The sequence below is a fragment of the Zeugodacus cucurbitae genome, chromosome 2 (assembly GCF_028554725.1).
Source record: "Zeugodacus cucurbitae isolate PBARC_wt_2022May chromosome 2, idZeuCucr1.2, whole genome shotgun sequence".
Lineage (NCBI taxonomy): Eukaryota > Metazoa > Arthropoda > Insecta > Diptera > Tephritidae > Zeugodacus > Zeugodacus cucurbitae.
In genome coordinates, this window is record NC_071667.1 from 60,604,769 (window position 1) to 60,628,597 (window position 23,829).

General features: G+C 34.4%; 1 protein-coding gene across 8 annotated transcripts in view; it reads right to left on the minus strand.

The window, feature by feature from the left end:
- LOC105217141 (cytotoxic granule associated RNA binding protein TIA1) overlaps positions 1-23,829 on the minus strand; it is a 192,988-nt gene that overhangs the window by 116,468 nt on the left and 52,691 nt on the right. For 3 of the 8 annotated variants that reach the window (XM_054230216.1, XM_054230222.1, XM_054230227.1), the window contains exon 1: positions 20,737-21,819. The exons of the other annotated variants lie outside the window; for them this stretch is intronic. In XM_054230216.1, coding sequence (XP_054086191.1) covers positions 20,737-21,277 — 541 coding nt within the window. In that variant the 5' untranslated portion in view covers positions 21,278-21,819. Of the gene's footprint in view, positions 1-20,736; positions 21,820-23,829 lie in introns of those variants that run through there. 8 annotated transcript variants of the gene reach the window in all.

Here is a 23,829-nt window from a genome sequence, read left to right on the forward strand (position 1 = left end):
TTTTGTATGAAGTTTTTATATATATTTTTTTTTCAGCCTATAAAATAAGACGATACCGTGGCGAAATTAGAGCCATTGTTCAAGAGATTTTTAGAAATGTTGATAGTTTTGGCACATCGCATACCACATTTGGTCAAAAATGAATAAAATATTAAACAATTTTTAATATGTGAGGCTCTTCCAGATAATTTTTTATTGAAAATTTAAAAATTTATTTACTTGAGAGAAAAATAATAAAAACACTATGACCTAAAAATCTAGAGAAAAATCAAAGAGAATTGTTGAAATGGTACGGGTACTCTCTGAGCAAGGACTATAAGAATATTTTCTAATATATTATTTTACCGATTGTGTTCACAATATATATCGGAGTAAGTTTTCAAGCTAAAATATAGTTTTATATTATTTCAAAATTAAAAAAGAACTTAATATTCAAAGCTGTCGCCCTGTTTCGAATCACTGAGTGATAAATGCATAAATTTTGTTGACTCGTGCTGAAATTAATATTTATTTCAGCACTAAAGCTGTTCCTGCTGAGCGCCAGTTGAGACTCAATTAACTTGTTAATACATAATACATACATCTATAATATATGCTGAAGCGCTAAGCCAAGTAGCTGTGCTTGGAATAATTTAAAAATTCAGAACAGTTATACAAAATTTGCTTTGAATATGAATTGTCCAATCTTTCCGCTAAAATCTTTGATTCTAATCGCTTTAAAATAATTGTATAACAAAAATGCTTTTCTAGTTAAGAGCAACTGATATGCAGCCGCGGTTCGTTGCCAGAATGTAGCTAAGCGAGTTTAAAGCGACGACACCTCTTCAAGCTGCGCAAATTTGTCAGCGAGGCGACAGCCGCAACGATGGTGAGTGTGATAAAAGCAGCAACAAAAACAACAAATACAACACAGAAAAAGAAAAAGAACCGTGGAAACAACAGCTACAATCAGCCAACAGAATGGCAGTCATATTTATAGCTGCAACCACAGCCACATGGCGAACACAACGTTGACAACGGTTAGCAAACAACAAAAGCAACAATAAATGGAGAAAAACACAAAAATTTTCTACACCACAAAAGCAATTGCGGAGAGCAAAAGAAACGAAGAGAATGGGTGAAAAAATAGCGAAATGCATTTTACAATTTTATGGTTACACACATACACATACACACACACACAGAGGCGGATAGCGACAGCGGCAGCACAACAAGAACAACCGCAACAGAAACATCTGCAACATCGCCAGCAACAAACAACAAACCATAACCAACAACAAATCAAGCGCCGAGCATTTCGCCGCAAATAATGCCAGAGAAGAAATGACGTGCGATGCCATGGCACAGCACCGCATAGCATAGCATCGTACAGCATAGAGTGGCATGGTGTGGCATGACATGGTCGCGGTAGCATCAAAATCTACAACAATAACTCCTGTATAAATAATAATAACAAAAAACCAACAAACCAATTTTAAATTTCTGCACCAACGGCAAGCACAACAACAACAACAACAACCCATGAATTCAGAGTAAGTAAGGCAAATGAAAAGCAAAAACAACAAAAACAACAAAACACCAAAATAAGTTAAAAAGACAAACAAGACTAAATAAAATATAAGGCAGCGAGTAAAGCGCAGCGTTTGGCCACATTCATTTCCCGTTATAATGCCAGAGGGCAGCGCACCGAATAAACAACGTGACTACAACCAGCGAACACCAACGGTTGTATGGTTCTATAAGGGTGTTGCGGCTGGAGTGTGAGTTGTAGCTGGACATGGTTAGCGATGACGGATGCTGGTACTTAATAGAAGACTGTTGTGGATGGACGATGGAGGGTGGCGAGTATATATGGAGCAATGTATTTATATATAAAATAAGTTCGGTGGTATATAGAAGGTTTACAATATTTAAAATATGATTAAGAAAATTGTTTGGACGAGAGAGTTATGCAGAGGACTTGTTTAGATAGTTAATTTTGTGATGAGGTATATATGGAGTGAGGGTATATTCTTTTAAGATGTAGATAAGAACCCTACATTTCAGAATGATTTTAGGGTAATCTGAAGGTTTTATTGGTTAATTGCAATAGTCCTTAGTTATAAGTTTAATAATGAATAAAAGTACCTTATCTATACTACTATTATAAAGAGGAAAGATGTGTATATAGGTTTGTAATGAATAAACTCAAAACTGCTGTGCCGATTTCAAAAATTCTTTCACCATTGGAAAGCTACATTCACCCCGAGTAACATATATTGCTAGAATCTCAACTTTCTGTAAATAATTCCCAGGTGAGGGTATCAAAAAGACTCCGTAATGGAGAATCTTAATCTGAAACTGAAAATGGTCTTGCAAGTCATTCTCTACGCATCGCAATCGCGTGCCAGAGAGTCGAATAAAGAGCGCTCGCAGCTGCTTGCTGAACAAAATTTCAAAACCTGCCAAGTACGCAGTGTGCAGCGGCTTGAAGAGCAAAATATTAGAAATATAGTATAGAAGCACGCAATAGGGTGTTGAACTCTGAGCGTTCCCAACGCCTTCATAATTAGAGAGAAAGACATCGGACATCAAAGACTAGAGGTCGTAATCAAATTTTAGCTCATTGCAAATAAAATATAATTTCATGTTCGAATTTTCCTCATTTTACTCTTTTAAAATGAACCCTCGCAAGAAAAGGGGAAGGTACATACATATGTATGGGAGAGTGTGTATAAGTGTGTAAAAACTTTTGAAATGTTTGTTTAAACCCGGAGCGGTCTGCTAGTACTTTATAATATGGCAGCTATAGTCTTTTGACCTCGAGTAAAATCCATCCACTATACTTAAAAGGAGACATTATCTAGATGGCAGATAATTATATTCAATATTTCTATCGAACGCCAAAATGTAGGCAATTTTCATCTTGCTATTTTCAGATTAACATGCCAAGAAGATCTAAGGTCTAAAAAAGTTTAGTTCTACGATTTTTCACAGATCTTTATTGCTTTCTCATTATTCTAACTTTAAAAAACTTTATCGTAGTGAACGATTTGACGTTATGCATTCGGCAGCTGACATATAGTAAAGCCGACGGTGCGTATGAGTAACATTTGAATGTTATGTTAATACTGCAACCTGAAAAAGTTGAATATGAAATTCGAGTACAGTATAATCATATTTGCTTCAGAAAAGGCAGCTTATCACTTTTGCTATCATCAAATTTCTTCTGGGGAAATTTTTGCTTGAAGTTATCCAAACTCAGCATGACCTGACTGAGACGAAGTTAAAGCCATTGGTCGACTTTATTCCCTTATTATGTGACTCTAGTTTATTTGTGACTAGATTGGACGAATGGTCACTTAAACTTTAGATGAGTCACTTAAATTGCAAAGGAAATTCACTTTAGAAACCAGAATTCTGCTAACGAAACCTGGAAAGGACGATGTCTTTAAGCACATAAAGCCTGTTACGAAAATTTTTACTCAATATCTATTGGGCATCAGAGTAAAAACAAAAATCAGTTTCCAGCGACTAAATTAATTTTTTTGACTATAAATGGAAAAATATATATAATTTACTATCGCTCGCCTGCGCAGCTGCTGCAACTTTGCTGTTATGTATCTGTCTTTAGTTGCATCGCCTTAAATGCAGATTGTATGTTGTAGTTGCCACTCTTTGGTCGCGATTGTTGGTCTCATGGCCACCCATTCGCGTTGGCCACCAATGCAAATGCGTTGGCGGCGTGCATTATGCTTGGCAAGTGTCAGGCAATGTTGGCCCGCTGAGGTCATTGCAATGACAATGCTGGCAAGGAAAGCAGCGGTGGCACGTAAAGTCAACGTCACACTGTCTTGTAGCTTGCGCTTTACACTCTGCAACGCCATGCTCGAAAAATGACGTAGTATTGTATAGTACATATATTCTTGTTGCTTTTAACAGTTGCTGTTGCTGTAGTTGAAATTTGCAAAAAATGTTTCCTCTTGCTCTTTTGCATGAATTTTCGGTAGTATATAAACTTTGTTATATTTGGATATATATTTTTTGCTTTATAGCCAGACATTGACTGACTTGTTGTTGTTTTGTATTAGTGGAGAGTTCTTGAAATTTCGTTCATTGCTCTTTTGTGCTCTTCTTACAGTTCTTTTTGCATTTCTGGCACTTCTTGTTATATTTTTTGGCATTTGCATGTATTCTAGTTGTTATTGTATTTGTATTTGTTCGTAGATAAGGTCAACATCAAACGGCGCAGCGCAGCATATTCCATACAAATGATTTCCTTCATCCTGTTTGCCGTCTTCCCTTGACCCAGCCTATTTTGTGAACATGGCCGAGTTGTTATTGTTATAATTTCGGTAATTTTTTTGTGTTTGTTGTTGTTATAGTACTAGTCACTCTTATTAAAGCTCAATGACAATGTCGCTTGCAGTTGGGGTCAGTAAGCGATTTTGGCCATTTCACAGCTGCTCCCACACGAAGTATGCATATGCATTGGTCTATATATATTATTACTATATATGTAAATCTTGATATATATAATATATATGTATATTATCTAACAAATATTGCTTTTTGGTCAATGAGTATATTGCATTCTTATTAATATGTATGTATAAGGACAAATACATATTTATATACATATATGTAGTTACTTTCGTATCCAGAGCCCACTATCCATTACAACCACCACTCAAGCGCACCCATTCAATACAACTCCATTTGCTGTTGTGTTGTGTCCTTTTCGCCTGCGGCTACTTGTGTTTAAAAATTATATATTTGCCTGCTATATCTTCGAGAGATGAGCACTTGCTTTGTCGCCAAGGCTAAACGACTATGCTTGTACTTGTACTTGTATCTACGGGAAAACGGCGACTTCCAACAAAAACAAAAATAAATGAAAGCTTTCCTGCTGACACTATAATGTCACTGCTATCGCCACATATATAACGGTATAGTGCATGCTCTCGCCACAGGGGTCACACAGCGGGCTCTGCGCTATCCCTCGGTCACTCTTACTTGTGCCGCTCTACTCCCTTTACTTTGAATTTCATTTTGAAAGTTGTGCGGTGAATTTTATAAAGCAGAGAGTAGTGTTATTTTTTCATGTGGTTTTTCTGGTCGAAACTTATAGTTTGTTAAAGTTTAATTTAATTTTACAACAGTGTGTTGGTTTTGTTTTATGCATTTTTGGAGTGAGCGTGGTTATTGTAGAAGATAGCTGGTGATATAGAGGTATGCATATTTCTAATATGAAATCTTAATTGAAATGCTTATTGATTTGCAATTTTGTTATGTGAAATTCCAAATTTCGGTTTCTCTCCAAATAATTCAATACAAATATAATTGTAACTAGACCCAATCAAGCCAATTAGACTATTACAGGACTTCAAGTATATATGGGGATAATTTATTATCTTCAAGCTCATTTTATAATAATTTTAAAATCAAACAAGCGAAAAAATTTCATATTCGAAGACGAGCAAACAACTCTTTTTCGAGAACACTTTAGAACTAACTAAGATTATAAAAAAGTCCTCAAACCTATCGCCTCGCAGTCATTGAATTTAGATATATATTGTTAGAATGTAGTATAGTGAGCTATAGTGGACTTCTTTCAATCCTAGTTAGTCCAATTAATGTTCCAAAAAATGTCTCGTAGTCATTTCTAGGCGAGAAAAGTGGGTTCATCCTCGAATAAATAATTAATTTTTATATAAATAAATATATATATATATATGTACATATGTATCCCAAAAGCAATAATTCCCGTTAATTTTGCAACATACATACATATATATAAATTTAGTATTCCTTTGAGTAGAAAACCATATATGTATTTTCCGGCAACAAATAACGGTGCTATCGGCTTTTTTTGCGCCAGACAATTAAGTCTTTTGCAATTTCCATGAATCTACGTTCTAATTATACACCAAAGCCAACTAATCTCGACGGCCACAATCCCATATTGTCATTGTCACATATACGCGCACACAGACAGGCGACAGCTTAATACACCTACATACATACATATATACCTATCTATATAAATACATATGTACATACTCCTACAGTGCTCGTATGCTCATTACAGCAACTATCATATGAATTTAGCCCACACAAATGCTGTAACACATATAAAATATGCGGTCCTATAGTTTCACTTGTGTATGTGTGTGAGTGTGTGTTGGTTATAAGCTGCTGTCGCCTGCCTGCTGCTAAGCTGCCATTTTGCCACACATTCAATGTGTTGTGTTGTTGCCGCCACTACTGTTGGTTAATGAAAAAATTGCTTCCGTTGTCGTTGCGCCCTTGCCATTAACTGTTATTTTCGACATCATTGTCGTTGTCATTGTTCGCTATTCAAACTACCGCTGCTACTGCCTATCTACCTACCTACCTAGGTATATTATATATGGAGGAATGGTAAGCTGCGCAACCTGACTGCCTGCAATGTCACGTCATCAATGTGCTCATGTCAGTCATGCCAAGCGAAGAGCGGCAGTGTTGCAATGTATATACTTATGTATGCCTGTGTGTTTGTGTGTGTCTGGGCAAGGACATACGCGTAAATGACTATGGTTGTAAGCTCAAACTTATACTTATCATAGTATGTGGCTATTTTTGTATGTGAGTTGTGAGTGTGTAGCTGTAAGTTGACGCATATTGGCAAAGGAAAGGGCTTAATTTTTCGAATTTAGCTCATTTTTGCTTTATTTTTTGGTCTATTTTTATCCATTCTCCTTTTCTATTATTTGCAATTCTTTAGTTTTTATACTTTTCATTTCATTTTTGAACCTGTGCACTATTATCTGAGAGAGGTTTTAAATTTTTCATAGAAATTTTGAGCTCTTATCATTTATTCGGTGATTTTTAATTGTCTCAAAATGTATAGTTTCGGATTTGTTTGCGCCTTAGAGAACATTTGTGAACAAACTTGCTGGTTACAGCAACTTCTAGAGACATATCGAAAATCTTAAATGTCGAAAAACCATTTTGAGCCCAACAGAAATCTCTACGGTGATGGATTTTGAGCATAAGAAGAACTAAAGTCTAACTTTTAGGCGAGACTTGCTTCACTATTAAAATCAGTACGAATCCCTCAGACCTCTTCGAAATACATATGTATATCTATAATGAAACCCCAGTTTGAGTACAAAGCATATTTGTCTAAGTTTGTTTACCGCCCGCATTTACTACCGCCTTACTCATTTCACTTCATTTACCGTTATACCATTTAAGTGGCAGCATGCAGTAAGTAAGTTAGTCGTCGTAAGTGACATTTCACGTACACGCTGGTCAACATCAACTACCAGCTGACTTGAGTTCCAGATTGAGTGCATGCACAAAGTCGATCAAAACATGTCCGAAGGTTGAGTCTGTAGTATGTAGCATACTTCAGGCTGAACAGCCGTTGTCAGGCGTATATGACAGTGAAAATGATTGGCGACATACTGACGTAAGAATTTTGCGAATTCTTTTCATGCTTATATGAGAAAAAGCGGATACTGAGGTAGTAATGAATATGGCTCTGTGTAGGTACTTACAGTTTTCTGAAATCTGTTAAAAATAGTTTGGAATTAAGTATTTAAAGCCATAGAGGGTCGCTGGAACAGAGTTTGATGAAGAAATGGAGACACAAATTGATATTAAAAAGCATATTCAATAGATAAAATTGTTTCAAATTAAGATATTGGTTAGATTTAATGAGGTTATGCTTAGTTAGAACAACTGGAAAATATACTATCAGTTCCAATGTATATATTAAATCAAGTATGGTGTGTTTTGTAAATCGTTCGAGCAAAGTATTCTAAAGCTGATTTTGATTGAAAGATGGTTGGTAGTTGGATAAAGTTATACCTAAAGAACTTTTTTTTGTTGAGATGGTAGAGGAAAAGTGATTTTGGAGCTTACTAAAGTAAAATCTTTGAAATTCTGGAAGTGAGTTAGACAGCTGAGATCCGTTAGAATTACTCGATAACACATTTTTCTTTTAGTACCTCGATATAAAAAAACATTGAAAGTAAATTGATAAAATAATAATATTATTGAAGATGATTTTCGTATTTCTTAGACTTTATGAAGCATTTTTAACAACAAAAAATTATTTTAAAAAATTAAACATTTTTTTTTTAAGATTTTCTGTTCATAATTTACTTTGTCAGACAATTTAGTTTACAATTCTCCTCTAAAAATAAATTTTATAATAAGAAAAAAACAGCATTTCTCGCGCTTTAAAGTCTTCACCCCTTTCAATAGCGAACAAAAAAAAATATGACTGCAAAGTACGGCGCATTTAAAAGCTAAGCATGAGGCAGACACATAAATTAAATGGCGAAGAAATGAAAAAGTTCAACTAACCGCACAATAAAAAATGAACAATGACAGGTTAATAGCAAATAAATGAAATCCCATAAGCAAAGGCGCACACAAACGTCAATGAAGTGGAAGCAGTACACGATACATTGGCCAGCGAAGGAAAGGACGACGAGAAAGGAGCAAACAGCATTGACATGGCGATGGCCAAGAGGACACAGCGATAATGGATACAAAGTAGCGAACGGCAAGTGGCGCTGGCAATAATGACAGCGCGTGAGAATGTGCGCGCATAAATAAAAACAGCAACAACAATGACAACAACAGTGGAAAAAATCCGACATGTATATATCGTAAATTATGCTGCAAAAGAAGCGACGAAACAAAATGATAAACAACAATAAGGACATGAAACGAGGCACACACACACACTTCGGTGCATGTGTGCTGCCATAACTGCAGCAAGAACATAAAAGTTTGTTAAGAGAAAAGAATCGGCTGCTTTTAGCCGCCTCAATTGATATATAGCTTCAATTTGAGAAAAACGCAACGCGAAAAAAATGAAAAGCGAGGAAGCGTCGAGAAAATGTTGGTGGCAGCGCATTTGTGCAGCAAGTGTCGAGTAAATATAGCAACAAACGACAACAACAAAAAAATTGCAAGGGCGCGCAATGCAAGATAACGCATACAACAACAACAAGCTGAAGTAGAAGCAGAAGCAGAAGAAGGCAGAGGCACGAGCGTGAAGAGTATCAGTGGCGCGGAAAGAATTCAGCAAGCGAACGCCGCGTGTGGGTGTAGAAGACATATTGGCGCAAAGAGGACACACGTTGGCGTGTGGCAAAAAGGACACGCTATAACAGATAAGCGCGCACATAAGCACACATGCGCCAGCATATACACAGAGAGTCACATGTATGCACAGAGTTAATTGAAAGTGGGCGAATTGAGTGAGGCCGCGCGGATATTGCAGTGCAAAGTAACTGGAACAGCTCAGTTGCATATATGTCTGTGTGTCTGTGTGTGTGTGCGTGTGCGTGTGCGCAGCGGTCACCAGTGTTGTGGGCCGATAAGCGAAATGTGTGTGCTCAGTGAAATGAGGCGGCGTCGGTTGTAAGGACAACCAACATGCTGGGAGCCACTGCGAGCAGCCGAGCTGTTCCGCGACACTGCCTCCGCAGTAGACAAACTTAATGGCGACAATAATGATAATGACACTGCGCACGACAGGCGTTTCAGCAGCAACAACAACAACAACAGCAACAGCAACAGCAATACCACTAAGAAAGGCTATAGCAAGGCGTGGAGGAAGTGCGCGCTGATCAAACGATTGAATAGGGCAAATGAGCGTACGACCCAGCAAATGATGGCGCAAAAAAAAACAAAGACAGCCGTAAGCGCTAACCTAACGGCGCAGCGTTGCAATGGAGGCGTACAATGCGTGGGACCAACAAAGCGGATAACGTAAATTGAATGAACAGCGCTCTAACTATGCTGCTGCTGGAAGACTATGCGTTGCATATGGAAGACTAAGAATGCATTGATTGTAGCAGCAGACAAGTTAGGGGTGCAGCCCAAATGATATTGTTGGCTATAAGCTGGATGATTAAATGCATGCTTAATGCAATAATTTTTAGTTGTAGCGTAGACATTTTTTTTCTTGGTAATAACATAGGCGCCTAATTATTTTTAAAGCGCGAAAAAGCAAACATATTTTTTGTAAGGAGTTATGGTTATCAAAAGGTTAGTAAGATGGTACAAACTGCTCAACAAAAAACCTTAAATTAATGTAGAATTATTTCACGGCAAATTATATTACTTCGTGAATGAGGAAATTAAAATCGTTTTTTTCTTTCCGTGAATATAATATTTCAAGCGCACAGATTCATTGAAATTTTGAAAAAAAAGTTACGTATACGCCCAGTGATGCGAAATAAACTTTGTATACAAGTTTTCTGGGATTTAGGTTGAATAAGTACAAGGAAGCAACTTTTATTTCATATATAATATGATTTTTCATGGTTGTAGAAATTATTTTCAGTTAAGGAGTTAGGTGGGTTTCAGCGGTTAAAAACAAGGGTATTTTTACAATTTTTTTAAATATATACAATTCAGCGTATCAAAGAGAAATATTTACGACAGTATTTTAAGAAATTTTTATTTAAAAGTTTCGAAAACTCAGCCGTTGGCACCTCATCTTCCATGACGTCTCCCAAAAAAGCACTTGCGGTGGACATCATAACTCATGATTGGTTCATCCAACATCAATAAACCAAAAACATGTCGATAATGCCTGGATAAATCTAGTTAATGAACGAAGGAAAAAAGAATTTTGAAATTTTGCAACCCACCTAACCCCTTATCATAATCTTTATCAGTTCTGTTTTCAAATCTCTTTATCTTGTCGCCTCGGTTAAATATTTAAAAGTAAACATTTTATACGTAAACAAATCCTATTTTATTGGTTTTCTATCCACTTGGACATCATTTACATACGTCTTTAGTAGGACATTTATAATTTAACAATCCAGGTCATAAGCTGTTTTTAGTAAGTAATAAATTTTATAAATATTGTAATTTAAAGTTATTTTGTATTGATAGCAAAAATATTAACTTTGTATAACGATCTAATGGGAATACGTATGAGTCAATAATAATTGCAAAAAAAATGTAAATTAAAATTTAAATTTTAAATCACCTTCGGTCATGAGGCAAATAAGTATTGTTTTTTTAACTGAAGACTTGAACTTATATTGTGGACTCTGAACAAACATTGTGAACGTAACAAACAAATTTTTTGCCACTTTTTCATTATCACATTAATAAAAATCATCCGATTACTCCATGTATCCAGCAGGAAGGTTCAACAAGCTATTGAGTACTTACATGATATCATGACTATACTTAGGTGAGTTAAATCAAGAAATAGGACTGATCTTTAGCTATGGCTAACTGGCCATTAGATTACCACAGTTAATGAATGAAGGAAAAAAGAAAATATTGTATTTGATTTTTTGACAGATTTAAAAAAAAAACTCTCTTTTTTGGTCAAATTTTCGGCATATGTTGGATCGAAAAAAATTGTTATATTAAAAATATACAAAATTCTTCTTTCATTAACTAGATAATGTTATTCCAAAGATGTGAGCAAAATTTGAACAAAATCGCTTTATAACATTTCGATTGAGTTTTGAAATAAATGCGTTTAGGCCTGATGGACGGAGCATCCAAAGGGTATATCTCTTAAAATATCACTCGGATTGATTTGATATTTTTGGATAATATTTTAACGCTATTTAAGGTGACCCCCTCCATTCTTGGTTTCAAAAATTCGATTTTTTTTTATTTAATTCGAACCTATAACTATTCAAGAATGTTCCTTTAAAATTTTAAGTGAAATTTTCCAAAATTTTCGAAGATATAGCTGATTGAAGATTGAACGTAGGTAGGTTTTATACCCAAGAATTTGCGGCTGAAAAACAGGCGATTTTCGAAAACCCTTCAGTGGTCGCCAGTAAAAAGTTACGTATACGCACCGTGTACACGAAGTAAATAAAAAAAAACACTTATTTCGCGTATGAAATTGTTCAACGCGATTATCTATTATTCAAAGAATTTAATTAAATATTTATTATTTTCTTCGAAAATGCACATATTACGTATACGCCCAGTACCACACTGTTCAATACAAAAAACTTGTAATATTTAAATTGAAAGAAAATATATGCCTTTTCGATAATAAATTGTTGTACTATAGTCCATACTAACAATTCATATGATTATATACGCTTTAGTGTCTCTTCAACGCAATGAAATATATTTACTAATGGGGTCTTATATACATATGTATGTCCAAATCGGCAGACCGCAAAGCTTTTTCAACCAAAGCCAATATTTATGTCACTAGCTTAAGTATACGCTTTATCACATAGTAATGTGAAAAATAAAAATACAAAAACAACAAAAAATTGCAATAATTAACAGCAGCGGCAGCAAAAATGCATATGTATCTAACCAAATGCAATATTGCGCTGACAAGCGTTAGACGTGTGCAAAACTTTTGAAAAAAAATAAAAAATGCGCGTTAACAAGCTGCTGAAAAATGTACGCCGTTTGTATTAATTATATATTAATTCAATTTTTTTGCGTCACTTTTAACCGCACAACCGCAACAGCAGGTATTTTGTATGAAACAAAAGCCAAAAACTGTTTAAAAAATACAATTTTACATAAATAATTTAATTTTCGAAATACCAACAGCATTAAACTTTAACCATGGACTCTATTGAAATATGTGGAGAAATATAAATTTTTCTGAAATATGTTTTTTTTATTTATTTTAGCCGCTATTAAAGCTTAATGTTTAAGGCTTTCAGTAAACTGAACAAAACATGTTGCTGCAATAATTATTTGTATGCTACACTTTAGGGTTTTTCGCATAGCATTTTCAATTAATATTTCAGCAGCAGTTTTAAGCTGGCATTAGTTGTTTGAAAGTTGAACTTAAATGCAATGAATATTTACTCAAATTATTGATTTTTATTTTTGGGCAAAAATTTAGTTTAATAACCAACGCTGAAGCAGCTTATGGACTTAGTTCAATGTGGGTATATACATAGTCATGAACATATGCTTTGCTACAACGGACAGCTGTTGACGTAATTGGTCAGCTTAAATATACATGCGTGCTTGTATTAATGCTTATATGTTAACCCGAGTGTGTATGTGTGTATGCGTGTGTGACATATCAAAAATTAATTTCTAACCAATAATAATGTAACATTTGAATTTTAAATAAGGCGATTAATATTTAATCAATTATTATCGAAAACATTTCATTTAACATATGCAATATTAGATATACGAAGTTATATGTAGCATACATGTAAGCGCTTGTATGAGAGGTTTCATGCTCATGTGTTTATGCTCTGTATATATATACATATATTTATAATATATATTTTCCACACATGAAAACACCAAATAGTTGCTGTCCAAATATTATGTAATATAATATATATTTAAATTACATATGCATTTACCACACATACAGCTATGCGCATGTAAATAATGCAGTACTGAAATTTTTGCAATTTTTCTCATTTACACTTTCCCAATCCACACTACAGACATAGCAATTCCTCTATCTTTTGCACTCTCTTCCTGTATACACTGTTAGTTTACCGCTTACTCACTCATGAAATTGCAAAAAATCAGAGTTACCAACACAGATATACATACATACAAGCATATATACTAACACTACAAATACATTCCTAAACGTTTCCATTTAAATGCTGCAGAATAAATATACAACAATACAGCTAGAGTCACACATACATCTACATATGTGTGTCTGTATTTATATGAATTTATCGTATTCACAAAAATCATTGAAGTAGAAAATGTCATTGTCCTGAGCATCATAAATTTTATACTTCACTGCAAATGCATGTGTTAGCAGAATATGCGCAAAATAAAATAAAATAAAATAATATGATGATCGTAAAATGTTGGAATATATGCTTGCTCGCATTTATATATACATATATACTAGCAAATGAAATAAAAATATTATTATTATTTCTTTTTTTAGTTTTTGCTGACTTTTCGTAAGCGTGCTGCAATCAAATATGAAATAGTTGGAATTTTAGTGAAAATTGTGATAATAAAAATTTAAAAGAGTGGAATATGTGATATGTTAGTTTTTAGTAAAAGCTAACATTTATAAGTCTTCTACGAGGAGTTAAAAGCTTCTTATATTTTGCAAAATCTCGTTAGTTCCTCTTACAGTTAAAAGAAAAAAGCACTGACGCTTAGAAATTAAAAATTATGTGCAATAATCCTAGCATGCTTTTATGTTTGCCAATCATGGCTTGCTTCTTGAAATGATTTTCAGAAGAATATATAATTTTTTATATTAATATTTAATTATTAGATATATGAGCACTACGAGATTTTCTAAGTAAATAAAAAAAATATATATAAATATATAAATTTAGTAATAGCATTTTTACATAGCCAAAGATTTTTATTGAGAAACCCTTTTTTGCCCTTCACACTGCCGGCTACTCGATAACCGATCAGCTGTTATACATTTTTAATTTTGCTTTTCATAAGAAGTTGGTAAGTTTCATCAGCGGATTGATATTTTTCACCAGCGACATCTACCGTAGCTTTTATTATCAAAAAATTATCGTATATCGTGCGTCTTTGTCGCAGAGTTGCCTTTCATTTTCAAGTCTATTAAAATTCAATTAAACTTTAATGTAGATTTTTATTTTATATGGTAAATCGTTCTTAATAAGCTTTTGAATCGAGCAGAGGTCGGTTAATTGATCTATTAGCTCCTGTGTAAAAAGGCTATAGCTAATTTTGTCTTAATTAACCGCAATTAAATTTAACAATAATGTTTAAATTGACTTTAAACGTATTCAACTTGGTTCTGTCACAAAGATCATGGGCTAGATTGAAATGAACTTAAATGGCTAAATAGATAGTATCGACTTGTAAACTCGAAAACAAGCACTATAGGCAATTAATTAATTGAAAATTAGTAAATTGTGTATCAATTTAGTTCATTGCAACACAATTAGGTATTAATTGAGTCGACACTCTCTTAAATGTCAACATGTGTTGAAATAGAAAATTTTAGACTTTTTATGAGCAATATTAATGGATACAAGTCACATCCAATTTCTTTAATAAGGTATATGCAAATATTTGAAATTTTCTGCTGATCTACAAGCTGTAGTTATATGATGGAAATTTCTATAAATCCTCGAAAAAGTTTTATTTTTATATAAACGAAATCGCCTAAATGTAGTAAATAAAAGAAAGCAGTGGGTTGGGAAACAAACTTTTGTCTTTTCACTTCAAATACACCCAGTATATTTCTGGAAAGAAGTCCAAGTTCGACAACAGATATGTCGTTTTAAATCCTACCAAACCTCTAAGTGCTGAAATTTTTAAAAAAGTTGTAAATAAAGATCGTACAACTACAGCATGATCAACTAACGAAGCTGACAGAATGAAATCCATATGAAGCCGAGTGACCATGACCACCAAATTATATATGTTAGCTATATAGAAGATGCTGGGCATTACAATCTGAGTTTATTATAAAAGTTTAGCTTCGTTCTTTAATTACCAGGGTCATGTTTTATAATATAACATTACTTAAATTAGCAGGTTATCCATTTATCAGTAGGTTTTTGTAAGTCTAAGCACTAAATACTGAATTTTCATTAAATCAATAGTATAAGAAAATATGAGATCTCCCCAATAAATACTGAATATGCATATCACTCAGTTAGTTTTATTTTTTTTTTTTTTTTGCATCATGTCCAATCGATTTATATAGACAGCGTACGCTCTCCATATGTCAGTTAAAGTTCTTAAGTTGCAAGCAATATTTTTGCTGTTACGTCATGCAAAAACGTTTAGACTCTCTCTCTCCAGTATAATCAAATAAGAGTAGATACAAGCTGACCAACACAGTTGTGTATTTTTTGTGTAAAATAAAATAAAATCCTCAACGCAGACATACACACAATTCATTGAATTTGTTAATATTTGTTGCAACATGCCAAGCAACAACAAGCGCATGCTGTCAACAACTACAACAACAACAGAACACAATACACCGCACTCGAGTTGCAGCACTTACGCAACGATAGCAAAACACTTACGCACTGAAGTCTGTAAATATTTGCTGGAGAGCAGATATTTCTTGTGAAATTCGACAACAATAACAATAACAACAACAAGTTTTTGTCACTAGAGTATACCTATGTGGGTATATATGTATATATATATGTATGTGTGTGTGTGAACGCACTTCGAGCTTACAACATTTTTGGTCAATACTCAATGCTCAATGGCCATGGTTGACAGCAATTTACTACACAAGTGTATTTTAAAGCCAACAGCTGCTTGAAGTCGATATTATATAACAGTACTGTGTGTATGTATGCGTTAGATCTATTTTTGTTTAGCTTTTTATGCATTTGTAAACAAGCGTTTATTGACAGATTTTGTTGTTTCATGCAGCAGCTTATTGATTTTCTTTCAAAAGGACTACAGGACTAAACAACAACAACAAATTTGCATACAAGTAATAAGCTTATATAAACATATGCTTCTTGTACTCGTGTGTGTATGTGTATGTGTGTGTGTTAAGAAAAAATACACTTGTACATATGTACAGTTGTGTGTTCGTTGTTGTAGTGCAAACAATTTCAGTTTCAATTTCAAGTGCAATCACGTCAAGCATCGAAGAGCAAAGCGATACATATGGCATTATGCGAAAATATTTTTGTAAGCACTCAAGCAGAGCCTGCTCAAGCAAAGAAGGATGAAAAAAGGCGATGGCAGCAGTAGCAGCAGCCAGTAGCCAGTTTAATATGTTTACCAGCAAAGTCTCGTACAAAGCCAATGAAGGTTGAGCGTGTACAGAAATTAGGCTGATATGCTGACTCCTTGCTTGACACATAAATATATATATGAATATATATATGTGTCTGCGTGTTTACTTACAGCTCGTGCAGTTGCTATGCATTAAATCCCATTGAACTGCAAATTAAATTACCGTTAAGCAGCAATCTGGCATGCTCGAGTCAATATGGAAGCAAAGTACATATGTACAATACATACATACATACATACATATACACTATGTATTAGCGATTGTAGCGCAGACAAATGAAATTGAAACCCACACAGCGCTACCACTTTTACTATATGCCATTGGCCGCTTTCAATCAAATTTTGGTTCAACAATTTTTTTCGCATTTTGCTATTTCCTGCTGCGCACACTTGCCATCGCCCGCCTCACACAAATCTATTTGGTTAGGTTTTGATCTGTTTCGGTCTGCGCGCTGGACTTGCTGACTTGGCTTGACTCGGATCGCCTGCTCTTGACTGGGCTTTCACTTGCTCTCAAATGCTTTCACCAGCTTTTCTTTATCAATATCCACACGCACCCCCCGGCCCCCTGACAGCCATTCACCACCTCAGCGTCTTCGTCTTACTTACTAACCGTCATAGTTGGCTACAACTTTTGACTTCAGCTTTTCTTGTTTATTTTGCTTCTGTCTTTTTTTTGTTTCTCCTTTTCTACTTTACTTCACTTTGCTATTTGTTTGTCTTATTTTCTTTGCGAATTGTTTTCGTTTGTCTTTCGTTAAGTTGAGGCAACGAAGCGTCCAAGTAGGATGCTTGCTGTACTTATTCCAGCTATTGATGCCATGCCAACGCTAATGCCAGTGCCAACAAAATCAGCCAGCCCTCCCGCCACTGCACCGCACGACACCCTCTCAAAATCAATAGCATCTGGAAATCGACAATAATTTCAAATTGATTTTCGTTTAATTTTCCACATGTCAGGCAAGCCAAGCAGTCAGTCAGTCAGTCCAAACCGAAACGCTGTACTTGCCACACACACATATGTATATACGAATAAAAACAGTTATGCATGTTTGTATGTGGGTGATTTTACAAGTAAATATGAGGCCACGTACCCCACACAGTCCTCTCTTAGCTAAATCCGCTGTTTGTTGGCTAGTGGTGGGTGTGGCGCACGGCAAGCAATCACCGTTTGGTTGCACAGGCATTTTGGGCATCAGTTGATTTAACAAACATTGCTTGTACGTGAAATTCTTACAGATTTTAATCTGCCATTCGGTTGGCTTATATTTGGTTTTGTTTGTTTGTGTTGTTGTTGTTGTTGGTTGGGTACTTATACACAGCCATCTTTGGCATTGTGACCGCGCAAAAGTGGTCCGTATGTGTTGCGCTGGCTCACTTTAAATATTTGATAAGGCTTTAAGTGCAGTGCAGGTGTATGCCACTCAGGCCGTTCTATCGTCTATATAGTTGATATAATTGCCGTACTCATTTGGTACGGAATCATGTTCATTGAAAAGTCGTACTTTAAATTGGAAGTCGCAGACAGATATTTCAATTATTTTACCGTGCCTTCAAATTAGCTTAGAAATGTCGCCGAGTCGGTACCATTACTCTTAGTCGTTAACCAACTTCAACTTCATAAACTATCTGCAGTCACTTCTCTTACTGTAATGGGGCACACACACCGTACAAATAGATATAATGGGATAATATCCACGCCCACCTCCCATACAAAGGTTAGATTGAAAATTACTTAAAGGGCGTTAACTCACTAACGGAAAACGTCAGAAACACTAAATTGTTCAGAAGAAATGGCAGCGGAGAGTAGCTACACTCAGATTAAAAAAAAAAAAATGGAAAATGGGTGTGGCATCGCCCACTTAAAATTTGGTATAATACTTTCTTGACATTCTGAGACGTGTGGAAAATGGGCGAAATCGGGTTACAACCACGACTACTTTCCATATAACTCAATTTTGAATTCCATCTCATTCCATCACTTTATAATAAATACATAAGGAATCAATTAAGGTAGCGGAATAAAACTTTACACAAATACACAGATCATAGTGGCATTAATTGTTGAAAAATGTTCGAAATCGGACTATAACTTTTCAAGGCCCCGGATATCGAACATGAAGAACTCAATGTTTATGGGTAATTTTTCACCGAAAATGTGGGTAAATCTCTCAATTTAATTCAGAGGAAATTTTCTTTAATAGTATGTCTCTGTACCAAAAATGGTTAAAATCGGGCCATAACTTCCTCTAGCTCCCATATAGCTTAGCATACAATTTTAGATATAATGTATATTAGTGGTGAAAATGAGTGAAATCGATTCTGCAATTACCTCAACCCTCATATACTATATGCGATAATTTTCGTTATTCTATTGGACTTTATTCCGAATATATGGATCAAATTGATCAAATTGTGTGTTATCTTAATAAAACGAAAAATTGCGAGAGTATAAAATGTGCGGTTGCACCCGAGCTTTCCTTACTTGTTTCAATTAATTTACAAAGAATTTTTCCATAACATCACTGAAAAGATTAGAGCGAATTCTGCGCTCGCACATCGTTGTGGCGAAATATATTTCTCTGGAAAATGCGCTTGCTGATATGATGGAGGTCTTAAGTTTTCATTAGTTTTGGGGAACTGCTTACCAGTGCATGATTAGGCTGCACTTGAATTGTAATCATATCTTTAACAGAGAATTTTAAGAAATTAATATGGAAAAGCTTACAATTATGAAGTTTTCTTTAAAGCATTTCAAATCAGCAGTTCAGCAATAGTGTTGCTGTAGAAAATATTTTGTAAAAATGAAATAGGAAAGGGTCAATAATTCTTGAAATTTTAATGGTAGAATACAGCTGCTCGATTCTATCGCCTTCATATATATTTATATAAAAAAAGTCATCTATTCGTGTGTATGACACTGATCTCCTCCTAAACGGCTGGAGAGATTTGAATGACACATTTTTGGTTTGTTTCAGGTGGATTCGAAAATTGTTTGTAGTCACCATTCGGTCCAATTTAAATGGTGCATTTAATTAGTTTTAAGTTCATAATTTTTTTTTATTTTATATTTACCAAAAATAGATGGCGTTATGATTGTTACTGAAACCGCTTATAGGTTTATACCACTGATTTGGAAATGTTTTATAATTTTTTATCGGTGAACCAAATCAATCAATTCAATCCAATCATATATGGATTCCAATTATATCATTAAATCTTAATATATTGAAATATCATGCAGGACAACGTCTAGTTAACGTCTGCTAGTTATATATATTATTGTGTACTAAAATATAGTTTTATAAGTAAGATTATATGCCTCCTTGTATTAATGGCATCTAAGCAAGTATTTTCGAAACAAAAATTTTAATTCTAGCTAACGATATCAAGGCAGTCAATTGGTCTGCTTAAAAGAAAATTTGTCACAAAAGAGATAAAGGCGTAGCAAAAATCATAGAAAGGTCTTCGAAGTGTATGATGTTGACTATTCACTAATAAGTAACAATAATCTGAATTTCAGTGATGCGTTAATAAATTTGTGGCAATTAAGAATCTAACTACTTCACGACTATTTATTCTCAGTATACTCAAATATTCTACCGGCTGTCACACAACAATAAATTGTCATGCAGATACAATAAAGAATCATTTTAATGCTAACTTCGGTGATTAGAAATTTATCTACAAGTAATAACTTAAGCTGCATATTTTGTAATTATTAGTCACAAATGTGTTCAAGTAATGAAGATTTTCTTCACTTATTGTAGAATAGACAATTAAACGTTATATCATAAATTTTATTATGAAAACAATTGTAAAGATATTTGAGCTGGAAATTGAAAATGAAATGGATAATTAAAGGAAGATATTTATTGGCAATTTTTGTATTAAAATGCGCATTAAAATTGAATCGTTAGATTTATGATTTTCTAAGAACATTTTATATAAGCAATAACAACAACACACACATAGATATCTCTTGAAAAGAAACGACTTCCACAATGCCCCACTCACCTTGCTTTGGCGAACTGCTGCTCATCACCTGCTGCGGCGACTGCTGCTGCGAGTGTATTTGATATTGCTGTTGTTGTTGCTGCTGCTGCTGCTGTTGCACTGCCACGCAAGCCTGCTGCTGGGCCACACAAGCAGCTGCTGCAGCGGCGGCTGCAGCTTGTTGCTGCTGATGATGTTGAGCTACAGCAGCGGCGGCGGCTTGTTGTTGCTGTTGTTGTGCCACAACAGCAGCTTGTTGTTGCTGATGCGCCACTTGGGCGGCTTGCTGCTGTTGCTGCTGCTGCTGTTGTTGTACAACAGCCTGTTGATTGGCTGACATTTGCTGAGCGGCAGCGGCCTGTTGTTGTGCCTGCTGTTGTTGTTGTTTGCTAACAGCAACGGCAGCGTTGCTCTGATGATGCGACTGCTGCATATGCGATTGATGAATGGTCAGCAGCTTCGTTTCGTAGGGCTTGGCGTGCGGCGCACCCACCGACAGGGGTTGGCTGCTGATCGTCATTTGTGCTGTGGCTGGCATCATGAGAGTCGGCATCGCCAACATGTTTACTGTATCGTCTGCGGCGGCGGTGGCGGTTATTGTGGCTATTTATTATTTTCAATTGGGCTGCGCGATTTCGTTCTTTCGTTTGTTTGTTTGTTTGATTGGTGTTTGACTTTGCTTTTGTATGCAAGTGTTGTTGCAGTGTGTGTTTTTTTTTGTATTTTGTGCACACGCGGTTGTTTGATTCTCACGATTATATGAAAATATTTGATTTTGATTTAATGCGTCTTAACGCTTTGTGTTGTGTTTTTTTTTTTTTTGTTTTATATTTTGTCTAATAATTTGATTTATATATTTTAATATGCACCTTTTTTGAGAAGTTTTTCAATATGTTTTTTTTGTGTTTATGAAACCGAACTGCTTGGATGTTTTCTGTTTTGTTTTAGTAGCGTTTATGCTTTAACAAGCTTAAAATGTTGGTTTTTTTGTTAAAAGTTTGATTTTTTGCTTATACTTTTTGATGACTTTCACTATAAAAATATGACATGACATCCACTTATCACAGACCAATAATTCTAGTTTCTCATTCAATTTTCCTTAAATTTAAGAATTCTTCGTTAACTTAATATAATACTATCTATTGTATATAGAATATGACATAATAAGCAATATAAACTAATTTGAAGTGGCTTTTGAGTGAAAGTAAGTGTTTTAAAGGCTCTATAAATATTTTTAGAATTATTAAATGTAATATTTATTGATTCTAAATAATAAACTAAATATTAATTTTACAACTTTGCTTCCGCCGTTTTCCAATAGATGTCTCTAGGGTCAAGCACTGGTCGATTAAATCGATTAAATCGTTTTATATCGATCTTGGACATTTGTGTCAACATTAACCCAACAAAATATTTGTAGAGATCTGTTTGCATCCCAAACTTATTCTCAACTGAAAATGTCACTTATTGAGATGAATTTTCGACATTTGCGGGAAATTTTGCTTTTCTGTTTTAATTCCAAGAAAAGTGCGGCTGCGGCTCTTCGAGATTTGTAACCTTTCTTACACAAAAAAAGCCTTAAATTTACAAAAAAAAAAAAAAACGGTGGAAGCAAAGTTGTACACCAAATATATTGAAGCTAATTACAATAACAATAATTAATTTTCTACAACCTATGGTGTTTTCAGAAGTCTATTAGAGATGGCGACGATATCTGTCTTCTTTTCTAATGCAAGTTTTGAACGAACTAGAGGTCTTCATATATATTCTTGGAATTAATTTTTTAACAGTTAAGCTGAATGAAAGTTGTACTTTTACCATAAGGTATCCTACATCATTTATCATTTATTTCCAATTATAGAATTGTTTTTGGCAGAAATAAATATATAAATATGAAAATATGTCGTGGGGGGAGTTTGTAGGTAATAATGGATATATCATGTATTTTTTCTAAGATTGTCATTTAAAATAACTCCTAATGAGAGCTTAATATCTTATAAATAATTTAAAGATATCAATATTATTATCTTGAAACATATTTTGCACAGTTGTCTTACCATCAGAATAATATCTGTGGTTGTGGATATAATTATTGCTCTAGATAATCAATTATTTGAAATGAAAAGGATTTTTGATGAATTATTATATTTAGGTTATGTTACAATGAACAAATCAGTAAAAATTTAACAAAAAAAATTTTTTTCTTCGTAAACTCGGTAATGTTCTACTAGAGTTGACTTATTCTTAATACTAAATTTTAATAATTTCCTAATCTCTTAAAATATGCCAAGGACCTTGATTATATGCTTAAAATTCCTTTGCAAGTATAAAATTGCTCAATTCAAAATATCTCACATTAGCTAATTAGTGCCACTGAGCTGTTCTAAAACATTTTCCTTCATAAATTCACTCACATATATTAAAAATATATTTTAAATCTACTCTAGCCATCTAAGCAAAATTTTCGCAGCAACACTTTAAGTAACTGCTGTCTACATATACATATGTACCGTATATCTAACAGAATCACCGCATCAATTGCCTGTCTACAGCTTATTCAAATATTTATGTTAATGAACTTCCCTGATTTCTGCCAAATTTTATAAGGCATACTTCAATTATAAATAAAAAAGCACTCGCATTCACATCTATTTATATTATTTTTTGTGTTATTGATACGCATCTAGCACTCATTGCCCCCTTTATATACTACAAAGAGATACGGAAGTATATAAAACATATTTTTAAACTGCTCTCACATCCACGCTCATGCACAGGTAGATAAGTGTGTGCAGCTAAAAAGCTTACGAAAATGCTGGCGGCTCAATGCCAACAAAGCGCTGAAGAAAAAAAAATATTATAAAATAAAATAAATAAACAAATAAAACAACAACTCTCGACAGCGTCTGCGAAACTACACTTCACAGTGTCTTCATCTTAAATTTTTCGTTTTCGCCTGCCTCAACTGCTCGTACGCAATTTGTGCTGTTTTGCCTTTATTATGCACTTAATTTTCACAGAAATAACAGCAAAATATATATATATGTATATACGTATAACAGGAATTCATTTAATGACTTTGCTGCTTCCGCCACACGAAGCTGGAAGCGGATT